General features: G+C 40.7%; 1 protein-coding gene across 1 annotated transcript in view; it reads right to left on the bottom strand.

The window, feature by feature from the left end:
- Window positions 1–566: 566 nt before the first annotated feature.
- The window catches only part of LOC310644275 (lethal(3)malignant brain tumor-like protein 4), a 48,235-nt gene continuing 30,874 nt past the window's right edge, over window positions 567–17,927 (bottom strand). The window contains exons 15-20 of the mRNA XM_083369105.1: window positions 17,244–17,408; window positions 16,226–16,360; window positions 15,145–15,209; window positions 13,360–13,526; window positions 10,910–10,972; window positions 567–2,888 (exon numbers count right to left, since the gene is read on the bottom strand). Of these exons, the coding sequence (XP_083225231.1) occupies window positions 2,760–2,888; window positions 10,910–10,972; window positions 13,360–13,526; window positions 15,145–15,209; window positions 16,226–16,360; window positions 17,244–17,408 (724 nt within the window). The 3' untranslated portion in view covers window positions 567–2,759. The remainder of the gene's footprint in view (window positions 2,889–10,909; window positions 10,973–13,359; window positions 13,527–15,144; window positions 15,210–16,225; window positions 16,361–17,243; window positions 17,409–17,927) is intronic.

Consider the following 17,927-nt stretch of genomic DNA (forward strand, 5'->3'; position numbering starts at 1 on the left):
CACCGCGTCCCTGCTTTGTTAGCAACCATCATTTTAATTTCACATGGCCACAAGCAACCATTAGAGTATTAGCAAAACTGTCCCTAGAAGTCAGTTTAGAGAGGAAAGAAACTCACTTATGACAGTTTTTTTTTCAAAAAAATATATACTGCTTTGTAAAAGAATTCTGAAAGATATAACATCCTTAAACATCTGGTTTTTTAAAAAATAAATATGGCTAGAGAATATTAGAAGGAACACCTTCTACAATTCTTCTCTTACATCACTTTAACAGTTTTTTTAAATGTTCTCCTAGTAGAAGAGAAGCTATATAGGGCTACTGTTCAATGCATTTGTCTAGGGCAGTGTTTCTCAACCTCAACAACTTTAAGACGTGTGGACTTCAACTCCCAGGATTCCCCAGCCAGCATCTTAAAGCTGCCAAGGTTGAGGAATATTGCTCTATGGCATATCAGCCTCTTCTTGTTGAGCCTCTCTATCCTTGTCCTTAAGTGATGGGTGTAGGTAAAACTTATATTCTTTAACGATTTATATACAAATAGAAAGTTACGAGACATATTGCCACTGCAGATTTATTCAATACTGTTCAGATTCAGCAGCCTGGATTGTGCAATAGTTACACATTTTTGTGTCACCTTGATTTTAGGAAGGGAGTCTTACAAATTTGGAAAATCAGAAGCAGAGATAGCTGTGAAGAGGCTGTAACTCAAATGCCCACATCATTCCTGTTTTCTCTCATTTATAAGGCTGGTTTCATATTAGCTTGTAAAGCCAACGACAAATTACCAAAAGTGCACTGCCACTAACACACTGGAAAACATGCATCCCTTGTTAGCTCATGCTTTAGAAAGGGATGAGTTACACTTACGGTAGAACGCCATCGTTTTTATGCTACCCAAAACCTTTTTGAGACTGACGTTCACCCAACCAACAAGTGGCATCATATAAAATAAATAAAAGACCTCATTTGATTAGTTCAAGAATTCTTGCTTGCAAAACACCAGGTCAATCAATGTACGTATCATAGGAAGAGCAGGTTATGTACCAGTAATAAAGAATGCCTTGTTCCCAAGTTATGCTTAGGTGGTTAGTGGGGAAAAAATCTGTATAGTGTTAGATGTAAAAGATACTTACTCAGTCATCACTTGCACAAGACTAACATCATTACAAACAAATCAGTTTTCAAAATGATGGTGTCCTTTTAGAAGACCATGGAAGACTTCTGCCAGATTGGTCCATTTCCATGTTCTGTTGAAGCCTTACGTTTCAGTTTTCCTTCTTATCCAACCAAATGGCTCTGCTCTATCAAAACCTCCCATAGAGTATCCTCAATCACAGGGCTGTCCAAACTTGGCAACTTGGAAGACTTGTGGACTTCAATTCCCAGAATTCCCCAGCCAGCATGAAATATAAAATGTATTCCATCCAGTATGGATGGCTGGGGAATTCTGGGACTTGGAAGTCTTCAGGTTGCCAAGTTTGGAGACCCTGTTCTTGCAGAATAAAATATTTGGATTTTGCTTTCAAGCCTGAGAAAATGATAGCAATTGTGTGGGTAAATATTTCCAATTTTTTCTGCACCGTGGCACAAATGCTTCGTTAGGACCATAGGTCATCAGAAGGACAAATATGAAGGGATTAGGCTTAGGACAACTGGCCCTACTGCTATGCAGGTGGAATACATTTTATATTTCAGCAAGACCTGAGAAACTCTTGACAAAAGCCCAACTGAAATGACAGATAATGCTGTGTGGTTGGTATGCTTAGGTCTTTCTGACTTAAAATGAGAATATGTTCAAGTTAATATACCTGTTCATAAAACAATAGTACTTTCAATAACAAAGAAATAAAGACTGTTAGTACTTGTTTTCAAAACCTCTCATAAATCTTGCCAGAAATACGTATTATGACAAAGCTGGATATGCCTCTTTATATATCTCACTCTACCTTGCGCTGACCTGCAGGAAGATAAGAACTTTAAAAAAACACTAAACAAAACACATAGTCTCATAGTTTTGTTACTCTGATCCTATACCTAAATAGTTGGTCTACCTTCCAGTGGAACCATATCCAGTGGTCTTCATTAAACAGTTTTAATATAATATTTTGAACTGTGAAATAGTGCAGTGTGCAAAAGAGGCATAATAACCTGAAAATTCATGTACTTGGAGACGGAACTCATTTCTCCAATTCATCAAATATTAATTCCCAATATTTAAATAGCTAAACAAGATACAAGGACAAGGTTTAAAACTAACTGGCTACAAACAAAAGACTTTGATGAGTAATTCATCTGCACTGCTTTGAAATATCTCACTCTTCCCTTACCCTCTTAAACCCAAAGTTGTAAGTTTAGAAGCACACCAATGGTGAGCCGGAGTCTCTGTTAGGCACTACAATACGTTAGTGAGTTTGCTTGAACTTAGCTTCCCATCAATAGAAATACTCAGGATTCCTCTTATAACTAGAGGCATCATCAAGATCTTTACAAAAGATCAATATAACCATATCCAAATTCAATTAGGAAAAAATAAATAAACATCTCTTCCTAGAAGGGAAGCCATCGCATCCGTTCCAAGCTGCCAACCGGACTGAATTTCAGAACGCTTTCAGTATTCTCTATCCACAACTGTGTGAAATATGATCTGGCCACTTTCTTTCCGAGTTTCCAATCAACTCAGTCTTTAGGAACAAACAGGAGACTGGGCGCTTTGCTGTTGAGCTGCGCTTGGAGGTCTGGCCCAGGGGAAAATTCTCCATCAGTCTTCTTCTGCTGTCTTAAACATGAGGATTGCATTATATATCTTCAGTGCGGGCCCCAGTTTGATGCTAAGGATTTTAACGATGTCTGACTGATTCAGGAGTAGAAAGGCTTCACCGTCAATTTGCTGCAGAATGGAAAAAAGAACAATGGAATTAGTGTGTTGACTAAGGGAACTCAGCTCCTGCATCCTTAAAGTTAACAGCAAGTTAACTTTAGGGCATCAAGAATGACAATTGGTAGTTATGATTGCCTGGTTCCTATATTACAATAAGCCCTAATTTGGGAAGATGTTTTTTTTAAAAAATGAACTGAATCACTAAGGATGATAAACATTCTATGTTTAGAGTAACATATGAAGCCACTTGCATCTTTTAATATCTTCCCTTTCCACATTAATATCCTCAAATGTATTTCAATTCTTTGACGATAACCCCTTTGCATAAATGGATTTACAGGATTCTTGGCAGAAAATATAGAAGTCTTCTGATTTGCTTGTTTTGTCTAACAGAGTTAAGTAGGAAAGTAATCCCAGGAAGAAACAATCCACATCGCGAAGGGCTCAGAAATCATTCACGTGCTGCCCAAATGAGCACAATTAGCACTTACAAAGTTGATTAGCATTAGCTATGCATAATTGCCAAGAAGGCCATCACGACAGATAATGTTTGTACAGTCTCTAAAAATTCCAGAACGTGTTGTTTGAATTATATTATTTCCTTCCTGTGATGTTCACTAATTTTGTCCCTCTTATTTGAGGAAAATAATGCATTCTTTAAAGCAAAATTTTACCCAGACCTTTTTTTGGCTAAACTGCTGGGCTAACTTCTACTTAAATTATATGGACAAATTCATCACTTTAAAAGTGGTTAAGTTTGCAGTTTTAGGAATTAATCTGGGGGGAAAAATGGATAGGAATACAGCATAATAAACTATCTTAACTCTCTTCTTCAGATCCTTTCCTTTAAATATATATCTTATTCATACTTTGTGACTGGGTACACATATCATGCTGAGCCATGACTTTGAACCAGGATTTTTAAGAAACCTTAATTCCTGATTAAATAACGACCATTGTGCTAATGGCTTTAATGGAGCTTCCAGTCTGAGGCTGCAAAATCAAAATGACCACTAGACGGCAGCAAAAACACACAGAAAATTAGCTTTTCGCTGCCACCTCATGGTTATCTGATTTGTTTGCTTGACAGAACATGTCCTGCCAGCCTGCATGTTCTATTTTGGGAAAGCTCATTATTTCTCATAATCTACTGACTGGTTGCTTGTATTTATAATTATATTATAAATAATGCAACATAGTCCATAATTATGAAGTCCATTATAAACTATGCGAACTTCCTGCAGTTTATAGCCTTAAAGTATAAATCTATAAAAATGTACTAAAATGTAAAAGGAACAATTGGAAAATCAAACTGCAGACCCCCACATGGCTTTAGATTGACAAACTGGGATCCCGGGATCCCTGCCTCTTGCTGCGGTAGGTCCAGGTCCTCAAGGCTCTTAATCACCATAACTAGGATTCCTCTGGTTAGTTTTAAGCCTACTTCACCAACATTTACATTTCCTTCCCATTTCCTTTTCCTGCATGTGCCTCAAACCCTCCACATCGTTCACATCTGTCTGAACTCTTATCATTATATTCCCATGTAAAACTTAACAGCTTAACAACTCACTTCCTAACTACTTCCATCTAACTGCTCAACCATAGGCTTACTGTAGGATACAACTTATAGGCTGATTAATACCAATTCTAGAACTACCTTGGTTAGGATAAGGCTGTTTCTCACAGAAATGATGATTACAGAACACCTGTTCATAGTTTTCTTTTTACATTCCCAAGATTACACTAAAACGTTTATGAAGGATAATTTGATCCAGCTGTTAAAGACACTGAGCTTGTCCAGTTGAAGACACTGGAGAGCCAACAGCCTGGTTTGAGACCCAGGTTCTGTGTAACGAGATGATCTCCAATCCCTTGTCCCAGCTCCTAACCACCTAGCAGTTCCAAAGATGCAAATGCGAGTAGATTAATAGGTACCACTTCAGTGGGAAGCTAACAGTCTTCCATGTGCCTTTGGCGTACAGTCATGCCAGCCACATGACCATGGAAAATGTCTTCAGACAATGCTGGTTCCCTCGGCCAAGAAACAGAGATGAGCACCCCACCCCACCTTCCCTGACTGACAGGGAAATGTTTACCTTTTTAAATCTGATCCTAACTGTCACATTATGACCCATATTGGTGGCAACAGACTGAATTAACACAGGTAATAAATAAGACAGTAAAAAAATAGCTGGTTCCTTTGCTGTAACAGGCTCACCAAGAGATTAGCCATGAAATTCATATATAAGGGGTCCGTGCTAGTGCAATAGGCTATTTGGATATCCCCAGATTCTGGGTTGTGTTTTTTTTTGTGAGAGCCCTTCCACTCCAAAACACACGTTATCTACTGTTTAATGCTAAAACCTAAATTCCTCTCAGTTCTGAACACTCCTGCAAATCCTAATCATGAAAAATGATCACTGAACTTAAGGAGTGCAGAGGATGGTTAGTTGAACAAAAAAAAATTGATATATCAACTCTTTACTGTGGCCCTGTGTAGTTCATTTATTTGAAATGAAAGAACAGCAGAGACATCAACCAGATGAAAAATCAGTTGACTTGAGGACAACAGATTTTTCAATGTGGCCATGAAGGGGTCATGGTCTTTACCAAACGACTCTTGATTACCCACAAGGCATGACTGCTTAATTAGGCTATAACATAGCCTAGTAAGGGCTGTGACACATTTAGCAAAATATTAAGGAGAAATTATGTAATTTGCCTTGACCCAAATAGTAATAGAATGAGCACAGTTTCTTATTAAAGGAACCAGCAGAGTGGAGATAGAAAGCCATAACCCTTCAAATAACAAGAGCATGGAGAAAACTCTCCAGAGTTGCTTTTAAAAAAGTAGAGGAAAAGTAAATTGTATTTGAAAACGGTGATCTTGGTTATAAAAGAAGTACATTTCATTTGGAACCTGGCCTTCTAGGAAACTAAATTACAACCACGTTAGAGGAAAAGGAACAAGATGCTACTTCGGTGGCATTTAGATGAAAACCAAAAAAATATGTCCATAAAGAATATTTCTAGCTCCGGGTTGAACTGAGAGGTCCTTGGTACTCTCTGAGTTCGGTTGCTTTCTTGCAAACGTTTCATCACCCAAACTAGGTAACATCATCAGTGCTAATAAGGAGTGGGGTTTGTTCTGAGTTTGTATTCTAGTGGCTTGCCCTGCCACTGTTGATGGGGGTGGTCTTAGAGGTTCTTTGGTTGGGCTTGTTTGGTAGTTCCTTCATTGGGGTATTATTTACTTGATTGCCGATCTGATGATAATCTTGGTGTTAATCTATGCTCATCTGGGTGCTGATTGTTAAAGGGAAGGTGTTTGGGGTTTTTTGTTCCCTTTTCGGACACAGAAATATGTATGTATGTATGTATGTATGTATGTATGTATCTTGGCCTGTTGCAATGCTTGATACAACGGGCAGGTTTTCTAAACTAAAAACCTAAACTTTGTACTACTATGTATATAGACCAATGTGCAAATCTGGTATCCATGTGAACAAAGCAGAGAAACTAGAATGAAGAAACTGCCTTCAGATTCTTTGCTTACCATACTTCTTGGTAATTATAGCACCAAAACTGGGAAATTTAAAACTTATGGTGTGTGACTGAATTTTTTAAGCAGGTCCAACCTAAAAACGTATTTTAAGTAGCTAACAAAAGCCTCCCATCTGTACATTGCAATATGCTTTTCAGCTTAGATATAGAATATCAAACAAATAAGTCATTTTTAAAAAAAATAACACTGAGCATTACAATCTCTTTTCATGAGAGAAAAGAACAATATTTCATAAAGCTAAATGATGTGCTTAAGATCGCAAACTTAAAACACCCAAAATAATTGATTCTGCAAATGCATGTAAACAGACCAAATCTTTGCAAAGCTCTGGTTCTAATGCATGCTAAAAAACAGGAACCAGCTAAATAAAGCTGATTCCATAAAACAGTATATAGCTAGTCCATGAGTTACAAGCAGTGGTGGGATTCAGCCGGTTTGCACCACTTCGGCAGAACCGGTAGCTAATTTTTTGTTGCCCCAGGCCCAGAATGGACTTCCGGAAGCGGCATCCACACAGAGAACCGGTTGTTCACCTATTTGAATCCCACCACTGGTTACAAGCATTTGTTTAGTGAACATTCAAAGTTACAACTGCACTGAAAAGAGTGGCTTATGATCATTTTTCACACTGTTGTAGCATCCCCATGGTCAAAATTCCACTGGAATTTCTGCATTTACACTATCTTTTTCAAAAACCACTTCTTCGTTCTAAACATTGTAAAGGGTGCAATTTCCCAGAACTTTTTGGATGGAATTGCACAGCAAGATGTGACTCTTGGGGTTTTGAGGGCAATAATGTGGAAGGTCAGTATGTTTAAATGGTATGCATCAGTCATCACGAGTGCCAATAAAGTCCCATCTGTCCACCCACTTCTAATTGCAAGTAATCCTCGACATACAACCACAATTGAGCCCAAATTTTCTGCTGCTAAGTGGCGTATTTGCTAAGTGACTTTTGCTCCATTTTATGGCCTTTCTTGCCACAATTGTTAAGGGAATCACTGCCGTTGTTAAGTTAGTAACACGGTTGTGAATTGAATCTGGCTTCTCCATGACTTTGCTTGTCAGAAGGTGGCAAAAGGTGATTGTACGACCTTAGTACACTGCAACTGTCATAAATATGAGTCAGTTGCCAAGTGTCTGAATTCTGATTGTGTGATCATGGGGATGCTGCAATGGTCGTAAGTGTGAAAAACCGTCATAAGTCATTTTCTCAGTGCCGTTGTAATTTTGAATGGTCATTAAAGGAAGTGCTGTAAGACGAGGACTACTTTTGTAATAGAACCAGAGAGGGGAGGAAAGAAACCAGATGCACAAAGAGCACATAAGCCTCAAGAGTTACGATTTTTTTTAAAAATAAAAGGACTGTGCAGCAAATATGGTCCAGACACCAATCTGTCAAATTAGCAATTCACAGTCTCAATATTTGCAGAGCACTTCTATTGCTCCCAGGAGTAAACTGGAAAGGTCTGGACATCTTGAGTTAAATCTTGCTTAACAATGGAAATATGGGGCTCAATTGTGGTCGTACGTTGAGGACCATCTGTAACACATACCCCAACACCCTAACCCTTGCCTAGACTGTAGTTCTCCCAGTTGCTGTAGCATTGGTTACAAACACAGAAAGAAGGGAACCAATTCATTCTCACAGTATGTAACAGAGGTCTACCTATTTTGCTTCAGACCTCAAGTTCTAGGCTGAGAATTTTTAACTGAGGTTTTTAGTTAAGGGATAATCTAATCTTTTTTAATTGTTTTTTAACTTTTGTATTTTGTACTGTTTGATTTTAAATACCCTGTAAACTGCCCTGAGTCCTTCGGGAAAGGGCGGTATATAAATTATTAAATTAAATTAAATTAAATTAAATTAAAAATTAGAAGGGCTGAAGCTTTTGAAAAGTAAGAGCAATGTGGGGATGGTGACCTCTTCACTAAGGCTCTCTTTGTCCCTCTGCCAGACACCTCCTTTTATGTACACCCCTATTTATACTACAAAGGCCCCCAAATTCTAATCATGCAGAGCTAATATTGTAGAAAGTTCACCTTTCAATTTATTTTCAACCTGACTATCAAGCCCTGCTATTTAGTGACACTATTTCAGAATATGACTTCATATATAAACCTCATTCTCTGGCTAGACCTCACTAGCAATTCTGTCCAGTTCCTTTGGATTTCTTTTATCATTTTCACAAATTGTTTTTCCTTCCACTGTTGTCATTTAGGAAATGAAAATAAAAAATAAGCTGAAAGCACCACTATCTGCGGTGCCTTAAAGTTATGAATTTAAATATAATATACAGTACCTGGGCAGCTCAATTGCTTCTAATGGGCTATTATAGCAGAGTTCAGCAATTCTGTCATTTACATCTTAGTCCAAGCCAAATCTCTTTCTTAAAATAGATTTCATTTCAGTCCAACATTTTTAATAGGCTGATGAGAACTGCATCTACTTTGTATAAGGTGTAGAATGAGGTGTGTCCTACAAACCTTTTTTTTTTTTGCTTTGTGAAGCCTGATGTTCTGGATCTGGTTCTACGTACGCACACCTGTTTCCTTCTTATAAACTCTTCCCTACTTTTGTTAATTTATGTCAGAGTCCCCCTATGGGTTCAATTCCAGATAGCAAAATATTTTGCAGACTAAGTCCAGCTTTGTACTAATCGCATTTGATTTGTTATTATAGCTGCTTATCCTATGAATGCCTATCTTCTCAATTTTTCTATATTACTGAGTGATAATCATAGACAACAGCTATGCTTGGCTAGAAACGTTACATGTTTTCTGCAATGCTCCACTACCAGCCTATGCAATGAAGCAAAGAATGCTTAAATTATTACACTGCTATTACACTTCTACTGCTGTTTCTCAGCCACAGGGAGCTCTTATTCCAATCCTGTTGTCCCAGATGCCAGCTTCTGTTTACTAGGCTTTGTAAAGACTTGGCTTCAGAACCAATTCCAAACACAAGCAACTTGTTGTTCTTCATCAACAGTCATGTCTGAGTAAACGGCTCCTTTCTGAAACATAAAGTCCTACCTGCATCTTGTTTTTTGGTCATCTGGTTTTCCTTTTTATAGACTTGATCTAATGAAACCCTTGAGCACTATTTTCTAGTCCTTCTGGCATTTGAACTGTGCCCATCCGTTATCATTTGCCCCCTTGGAATGCTACAGGTGTCCACCATCAACTATAAAACCTGAGATCTATCCATTTTAGGATCGCTGAGATAGATTAGACACCACAGCCTGCAGTTTGTTCTGGGGGAATCTTTCAACGGTAACCGGAATAATGTTGCAATTGTCATGCTAGGCCAAATGTAAACACTGAGCTGAAAGATGAATAATTCCTAAATTATTTTGGCATAGTTTTAATTTCTTGAAACAAAAGATTTTCCAAACTGGGTAAGCCATTGATCATGGCAGAGATGCCACTCTATTTTTAGGCTGATACACCATTGTTTATATACAGCCTGTGTCAGGACCCACCTCAATCCACATCTTAGGAAATAAGAACTCTTGGATGCAAGTTTAGTCCAAAAGGAAAATGTTTACTAGGATGGAATCAATTGTGGCAATACAAGACGGAATCTAACAAAGTTACATTTCAATCCTATATAAAGCATTCCCATTTCAGCCCCTCCCCTCATCCATTTGGTCAGATGTCAGGCCCTTCCATGGGAAAGGGAACTCTCCTTGGTTTTATGGTTATTGCTTCCTTTTTTGTTCAAATGTTCCCTGTTGTTTGAAGATGCCTAAAGTCTATCCTCTCCCCCACCCCCTTCGGAGAGATGGCAGAATCCCCAGAATAAGCACATTGTTAAATGAATAGTTGAGACCAGTGGTTAACTACATGAATAATAAAAGGTCTCTCCAGTAAATTTGGGAGACTATTCTTGGTCTCTCTAAGAATATGATAAGAGATGAACCTTCCCCTTGGAGGGTAGAGAGTAAAAAATATAAATCAGTACTCTAATGGTTCTTAGAGTGAACCATTGATCAACAGTAGATGGTCATAGCAATCTACTATTTTAGTACTCAGCATCTGACTTAAAGCTGTAACATTCTAAAAGCACCTATTTTACAAACAAGTCGGTTGTTCTACAAAAGTAGATCACTTTATCCCACTCTTCAAATGCAACTCAAAATTAACACCTGAGTATTCTAGAAAGCCGAAGCAAATCCTCTGTACAAAACAGGTATTAGATGCCAATACAAGTTTCTGTTTGTTCAAAGTAAACTGGACATTGACCCTATTCTACATGGCAACTTTTGCCAATGACTACAAAAGGAATAAAAGAGTAGGCAGATCCAGTTTGCTTGCAGAATGCAAACAACAAACTTTCTCTGGAACTAGAGCTGGGTTAATTTGGTACAATTTTTAGTTGCCAATACAATTCTTGAGATCATTCCTCGTGCAAGAAGATTTTATGACTCTCCATCAGCCTAAAAATAAGATAATTTACCTCTTGTCGGAAGAGCGAGGCCTGTTCTTTGCAACCGGGCAGACGCTGAACAAAGCCAGCCACCTGGACAAATATCAGAAATAAAAGACAAAAATGTTATAAGGACAACCAGCGAATTTACCATTTCATTAACTTGAGCAAAATATTGTAAACATAAAGGGTTTTCTTTTCTTGGTCCAAAGAATTCTGCAGCTTATAAACAAAAAATGGATTATACTTACTATTTATTTATTTATTTATTTTATTACATTTATATACCGCCCTTTCCCTGAGGACTCAGGGCGGTTTACAGGGAATTAAAAACCAACAATACAAAAGTTAAAACCAATTTAAAAAAGATTAAACTAACCCTGTACAATTAAAACCCCGATTAAAATAAATTTAAAATAAACTATGAAGTTGGCGGAAATATGTAAAGGTTAGCTACATGGGACACTAGAACCGTGGCAGGTAGGCAGACAGGCCCAAAGACAGAGCCTAGACAGTTAGCCAAATACAGAATGTCTGGCTCAGCCTGCATAGCTATTTTGACCACACACTTCAGACAGCAGCAGTGGAGCTAGTATTATATTGGCCCCAGAAGGCTAATTATGTTATCCCCTGCAGGAATCATTCTAATCTAAACCAAATTTTCCTGAGTTATGACAGGCACAACATTCCTACCACAAATATGTCAATGATCCATGTTTTCATTTCCTTTGAAGTAGAGCAGGGGTGTCAAACTCAATTTCATTGAGGGCCGCATCAGCATTGCGGTTGCCCTCAGGGGGCCGGGTGGGTATGGCCAGGGTGGGTGTGGCCTACTGGGTGGGCGTGGCCAGAGTGCGTATGGCCTACTGGGTGGGCGTGGCCAGCTCTACATCGTTCGCATCAAGGGTGCCTATGGGGGCCCGGGCAGGAGTGGGACAGATCTGAGGGTCTCGGCAAGAGGAGGGTCTCTGGGCCAGGGCCAAGGCAGTGGGGGCCGTTCCCTCACTGTTTCCAGGATGGCTTCGCGGGCCACATGAAACCACTTTGCGTGCTGGATCCGGCCCCCGGGCCTTGTGTTTGACATGTCTGAAGTAGAGGAAAATTTGTATGAAGGTTTACAAATTGATCGTTTGCCCAGAGGATGAGAAACAAGCTGAACATTTATTATTGTGAAAATAAATAGATTAGCTTGGTCCTAATAAATAAGACCAACCGTAACCTTGTGATGCATTCGATATCTAAATAAAAGTGTGCCCCAAAATGCAGTTTTGTTCTTAACATACATGTAAGAGCTATTGAACTCAATGGGACCACTATTCAAATAAACATGAATAGGATGAGTTAAATGTAGAAGGCTTTCAAGGTATAAACTGAATGTCACTGGTAAAATAATCTGATGTATCTCTGCAAAGGTCTACTTTAAAACTCAAGAGCAACCGGTCCATATTTGCAGCAGGTTTTGTCTATACTCAGAAGAGCCCAGGTACAAAGTAGCTCTGTTAGCAAAGCTGGAAGAGACCACCAGAAACACTCTCAAAATAAAACAAGCCAACCTCCCCCAGCCTTATGGTCTCTATGTACCCAGAGCCGATCGCTCTCCCTAATCCCTATCAGTAGCAATGTTGGTGGTGCCCATTGGGGATGGCAGGTGCTGCACATCTGCATGACATGAAGTTGGGAGGGCTTGGCCAGCTGGACCCTTGTTCTCACTTCAAGGAGTTTGCATGATGCCTCTACAAAGTACAACTCAGTGGTCCAAAGGTGAGCCTGAACTTCACCTTTCTTTCCCCAGCACAACAACAAAGAGCTCCAAAACGTTTGGTTTGGTACTGCCCATAATTTAATATCCATCTGACGTTGGATTTCCATCTACCACCTGGCTATGCATAGCTCCCCAACAGAACCATTCAGTACCATGTTTAATCCCTCCCTCAACCATTTCTAATCCCCAGCAAAATTAAAAAAAACAAATGGACTGTGCATACAGGTCAGGATGCACAGCTAAAGCCAGCTGGAAGGGAAAATACCACAATACGTGGCCTGGCCCCCCCAAATAAGCTTTCACTATAAAATGACCATCTTGGCAGAACAAGCCCGTCTGTCAGCAATCCCTGTAACACTGTAGGGATGGTTTGTGACGCAGCCACGCAAGCATGCGCAGGGCCAGTGGCAAGGGAAAGTGAGTCAGCAGCCCAGAGAAGCACAGCCAAAGCTATTGTCAATGGAGGCCCCCAAAGGGGCAGCTGCTTCAAAGGGGAGGGTTCACCGCAACACCAGGATCAATATCTATCCATACATTCCAGATCCTGGCTGGTTAAAAGTTCTGGCTGGCTTAACCCTCACTCCCAAATTTAACCACAGCTGTAAAGCAGAGCAAGGAACAAAATCCCTGGCTGGGGTGTCTGTGTGTGTGTGTGTGTGTGTGGGTGGGTGTTCAGGATGCTTTCCCATGAGACAGAGAGAAGAAAAGCAGAACTTACCTCTTCCACGCTCCATTTGGCCACATTCTTAGCGGTGAGGCCGGAGACCTCCGGCAGCAGTTTGCAGTGCTGCTCCCAGCAGAGATGAAGACGCTGGGTCGGATTGGCAGACAGGGAAGGCATGAAGACAGACTGGTGGAGGGCCTGCTGCAGAGCAAAGGCAGTGTCTGGTAGGAGGGCAGGGGGGTGTGGGGGGGGGAAGGAAGGGAGAGAGAAAGAAAAATAAGGAAAAATAAATCTGTTAGTCCTGGTTCAGATGCACTTTGGAAATCAAGTCACTTTCTTCAAAATATCCCTCTTCCCCACCCCACCCCCTCAAAAAAAAAAGAGAAAAGGGAAGATCAGAACCCCGTGCTGTTCTGGCAGCTGTTAAAGAGATGTCCTGATGCTAACACGGGAGGAGTTGCCAGCAATCTATTACAAGGAGGAGGAGGAGGCTGGGCGGCTGCATCTTCAGCTGGAAATTAATGGCACCATTCCAGCTTACGGTCTGTTCCCAGCCCGGCTAAGAGCACTCAGCGTGCCAGATAACGACAGGCACTGGCCAGTTCCCGGGAGACCAGACTCCATGGTCTAGGGAGCCTGGCCTTTTCTTCCAGAGGTTAGCATCGCTCCCCATGAGTGAAATGACCAGAGAGGTTAAGAAACGGAAAGCAGTTTGATCCTTCTCCCTTCCCCTCCTTGCCCCTTCCCCCCCCCAATGTGACGTATGTGAGATCCTTCGGCTTTTGCTGTCTCATACTGCGGTAAGCATTGGGGGGCCTGGCTCTACGCAGAAAGAAGAGGAAGGGTTGATTAACTGCAGCATAGCAACACTTCCTTGATTGACAATATTGGCTAATTAGGCTTTCTGCCTCTCCTCCTCCACGGACAGACATAAAAAGGAGGTAATATAACTGAATACTGAGACCTTTCTCCCCCCCCAGATATGCTTATTGGAAACAGCTCTGGTGACATCTAGCGGCAACAGAAAAGGATTGTTGCTTGCCCCTTCCCTATCCTTAGCCTTCACTCCTAGTTTTAAAATAATTCAAGGGTTCTGAAAGATTCAAACCCGGCCTGGTTCACAAAATGAGCTGAACCAATACTAAAGAGCTTTCTTGTCAGAACTGAGTCCTTCGGGAGAAGGGCGGTATACAAATTTAATAAATAAATAAATAAAATAAACTATCCTCGGGGTAAAAACATGAGACATCTTTAGTTACAGGAAGCCCTCAAGTTACAATCGGAATGGAGCACCTCCGTGATGGTCGTTAATTTGTGATATAAACAGAGTCAGTCGTGTGATCAACTTGATTGTACAGTGGTCGTTAAGGGGACGCTGCAGTCGTAAGTGTGAATGGCAAGGTTTATTAAGCGAATGCAGGGGCTGTTAAGCAGATCGATTCTTTGCTATGGCAGTTTTGCTGAAATCCGGAACTGCAAAACCATCGTAAAATGTGATCACGTGACTATGGGAAGCTTGCAAATGACTGTAAATTTGGCCAAGTTTTTAAAAATTCCCCATTCAAGCGGCAACATCTTTGTAGGAAAGACAAAACTCTCTGGGGATTGAATTTGTTTTTACTGACTGTTGGCAGAAACAGAGCAATTCCTTTCCGGTGGATCTTCAAGATAACAGTGGCCCTTACAGTTCAAGAAAGGAAGAAGCAGCAGTGCAAACTTGAACTAACAGGCAAAATAATGGGGCTCTAGTTATTATGGAAACCCCTTATTCAATATTTAGAATCGATCAGCACAGAAATTCACAGTAGATTCAATAGGCACTAAGACAGCTTAACTAACCTCTTCCGCCCTCAGCCTCCTGCTTCACTAGCTGGAGTTTTATATAGCTGTGTGAACAGCCAATCCTGAAAAGTCAAATTGGGGTGTTAATGCAAGAAAATATTAATCAAAGGACATTACGGTTTGTTAAAAAAATGAGTTTTTAGCCAGGGTGTACAGGTAGTGCTCCACTTACAACTGTTCATTTAGTGACTGTTCAAAGTTACGACTCTGAAAAAAGGGACTTATGACCGGTTTTCACACTATGTCCTTGCAGCATCCTCATGATCACATGATCTAAATTTGGGCGCTTGGCAATGGGCATGTATTTATGATGTTTGCAGGGTCCTAGAGAGTCCCAGTTTTGCAACCTTCTGACCAGCAAAATCAATGGGGAAGCAGATTCATTTAACAACCGTGTTGTTAACATAACCACTGCGGTGGTTCATTTAAGAACTGTGGCAAGAAAGTTTGTAAAACGGGGCAAATTCAGTTAACAACTGTGTTGATTAACAAAGGAAATTTTGTGCTCAATTGTGGTCATAAGTCAAGAACTACCCATATAACCTTTAAAACAGGGGTCCCCAACCCCCTTTCCATGGACCGGTACTGGACCGCAGCATGCCAGCAAGCGGGCCGCACAAACAAGCAAAGCCACATCTGCAGGATGCAGGCAGCACACAAAACCACACACACTCCGGTCCGTGGAAAAACCTCTCTCCACAAAACCGGTCCCTGGTGCCCAAAAAGTTGGGGACCTCTGCATTAAAATATTTCCTGAAGATGACACTTCAAAGAGTAACAGGAATATTCTGGCCTGCAGCTGCATCAAGGCTTATTTTAACCAGCATCTGAGCAAAACAAGTACGCAAAGGTACATTGTTACAGGCTTCTAGACTGATGGAAGCAACTTGAATTTATTTCAAGATTGTTTGGATATAAACCCCATTGAAAGCATTTGAGCCCACTGAATGTATTTGTCTCACTGAATGAATGACTCCATGCATTTGTAAATAAAGTCCTCTTCCTAATTGCAACCCATCTATTTCCAAACTTTCTTCAAACTTAACTTCTTGATAGTTGGTTGAAACATTTTCCTTACCTTTTTGCTTTGATTTTAGTAATAGTAGATGTTTCCCCTTCAGCCCAGTCTTTCTCTTGGCTGGTCTCAGACTGCTCAGAAAAACTATGAACGCTGCTTCTCCCTGACCTCTCTCCTTCTTGTGTGGATGACTTTCTGATAAGAAAAATATGCATTTTATATACACACATCCATATCTGTCACTTCCAAACCAATCTATCTACCGTATTTCTCCAAAAATAAACCCAATTGGAAAATAAGCCCTAGCATGATTTTTCAGGATGCTCATAATATAAGCCCCACCCCAAAACTAAGCCCCGGTCAAGATCGGCAGCCAGACAGGTACATTCAGTACCGTATTTCCCAGAATATAAGCCCTAACTGGAATATAAACCCAATGCATTTTTGGAGCAAAAATTAATATAAGACCGGCTCATATTTTCGGGGAAACACAGTAGAGAACAGGACCCAGGAGAGTTTCATGCAAACGGCAAGATTGATAAGATTTGACTCAGATGTTGAGTCTCTCTCATCAGGTTCTTTGAGGCAATCTTGTATTTGGGAAATAACTGGAATAAACAATGGTTCTTAACCTTTTCTTCACCACGGACCCCCTTTAAATGTGGCCACGGACCATGGCCACGGACCCCCAAGTCTTAACTCAAGATTTAAATCGTAACATTTCTTCAAGGTTTCGCGGACCCTCTGTGACAACATCGAGCCCCCCCCTCCAGTGATTTGGAGACCACAGATTGAGAACCACTGCTTTGCCCCATTTCAGTTTCCCCAGCTACACTTGTACTTCCTATCAAATGCCAGAGAAGCACAGAGAATAATGGAGCCACAAAATCAATCAATCAATCAATCCAGCTCAAAGGTATAGAAAGTTTTGCCAAACTTTACAAACCAAATTTACAGACATGAGAGAATAAAAGCCAGCAAAATGGCGAAAACCTTTTGCGGTAATCAGACCAAATAAAAGCTTAATAAACAAGGCCAATATTAAAACAGGTCTTAGGGTGCAAATCTGCAGCTTCACCTGGATGGTGGAGAATCTTCTTGCAAATCTGTAAGTTGCACAGAGATGTCAGGTTTCTTGGGTTTGGCAGCAGCGCTACCAGGAGATGGTTTTTCTCCACCAAGGCGATCCTGCAACAAGCCCTCCTTGGTGCGGCTGGTTTCGGAATAAGGGCAGCCAATTAACCTACGTCAAAAGCGAAACAACATTTTCATAGCAAAAAAATGTTGCCGATTTTTTTCTTCTTCTTCTTCTTTACAGAACGCTACATTAAATAGACAAGCTAGTATAACACATCAACCCTGAAAGAGCAAAATAATAGCAGGGTTGCTAGGAAAACACAGCTTTGGGAGGAAATTGAATTGTTTACTAAATAAGAAATTCTACAGAGAGAAGGATGTTTTCAGAACTAGTGAGAAGAAAACAAAACAAGGGCTGTTTAGGAACGCTGAGAATCTGGCAGAGCTGGGAACAATATTAAATAAAAGCAAAACCTTGCATGGAATAGAGCAGAGGTCACCAACCTTTTTGGTTTGGCGGCCCAGAAAGGGAGGCAGGCACCGTTATGCGCGCATGCACACATACACACACCAAGAGCGTGTGCGCAAATGGGGCCGCGCAGGTGGCACCAATGGGATGGTGCTAGCGCCAACGGGACACTCAGGGGTGAGGTGGAGCTAGCGCCAGCGGGACGCTCAGGGTGGT

This window comes from Vipera ursinii (assembly GCF_947247035.1).
Source record: "Vipera ursinii genome assembly, chromosome: 9".
Taxonomy (NCBI): Eukaryota; Metazoa; Chordata; class Lepidosauria; order Squamata; family Viperidae; genus Vipera; species Vipera ursinii.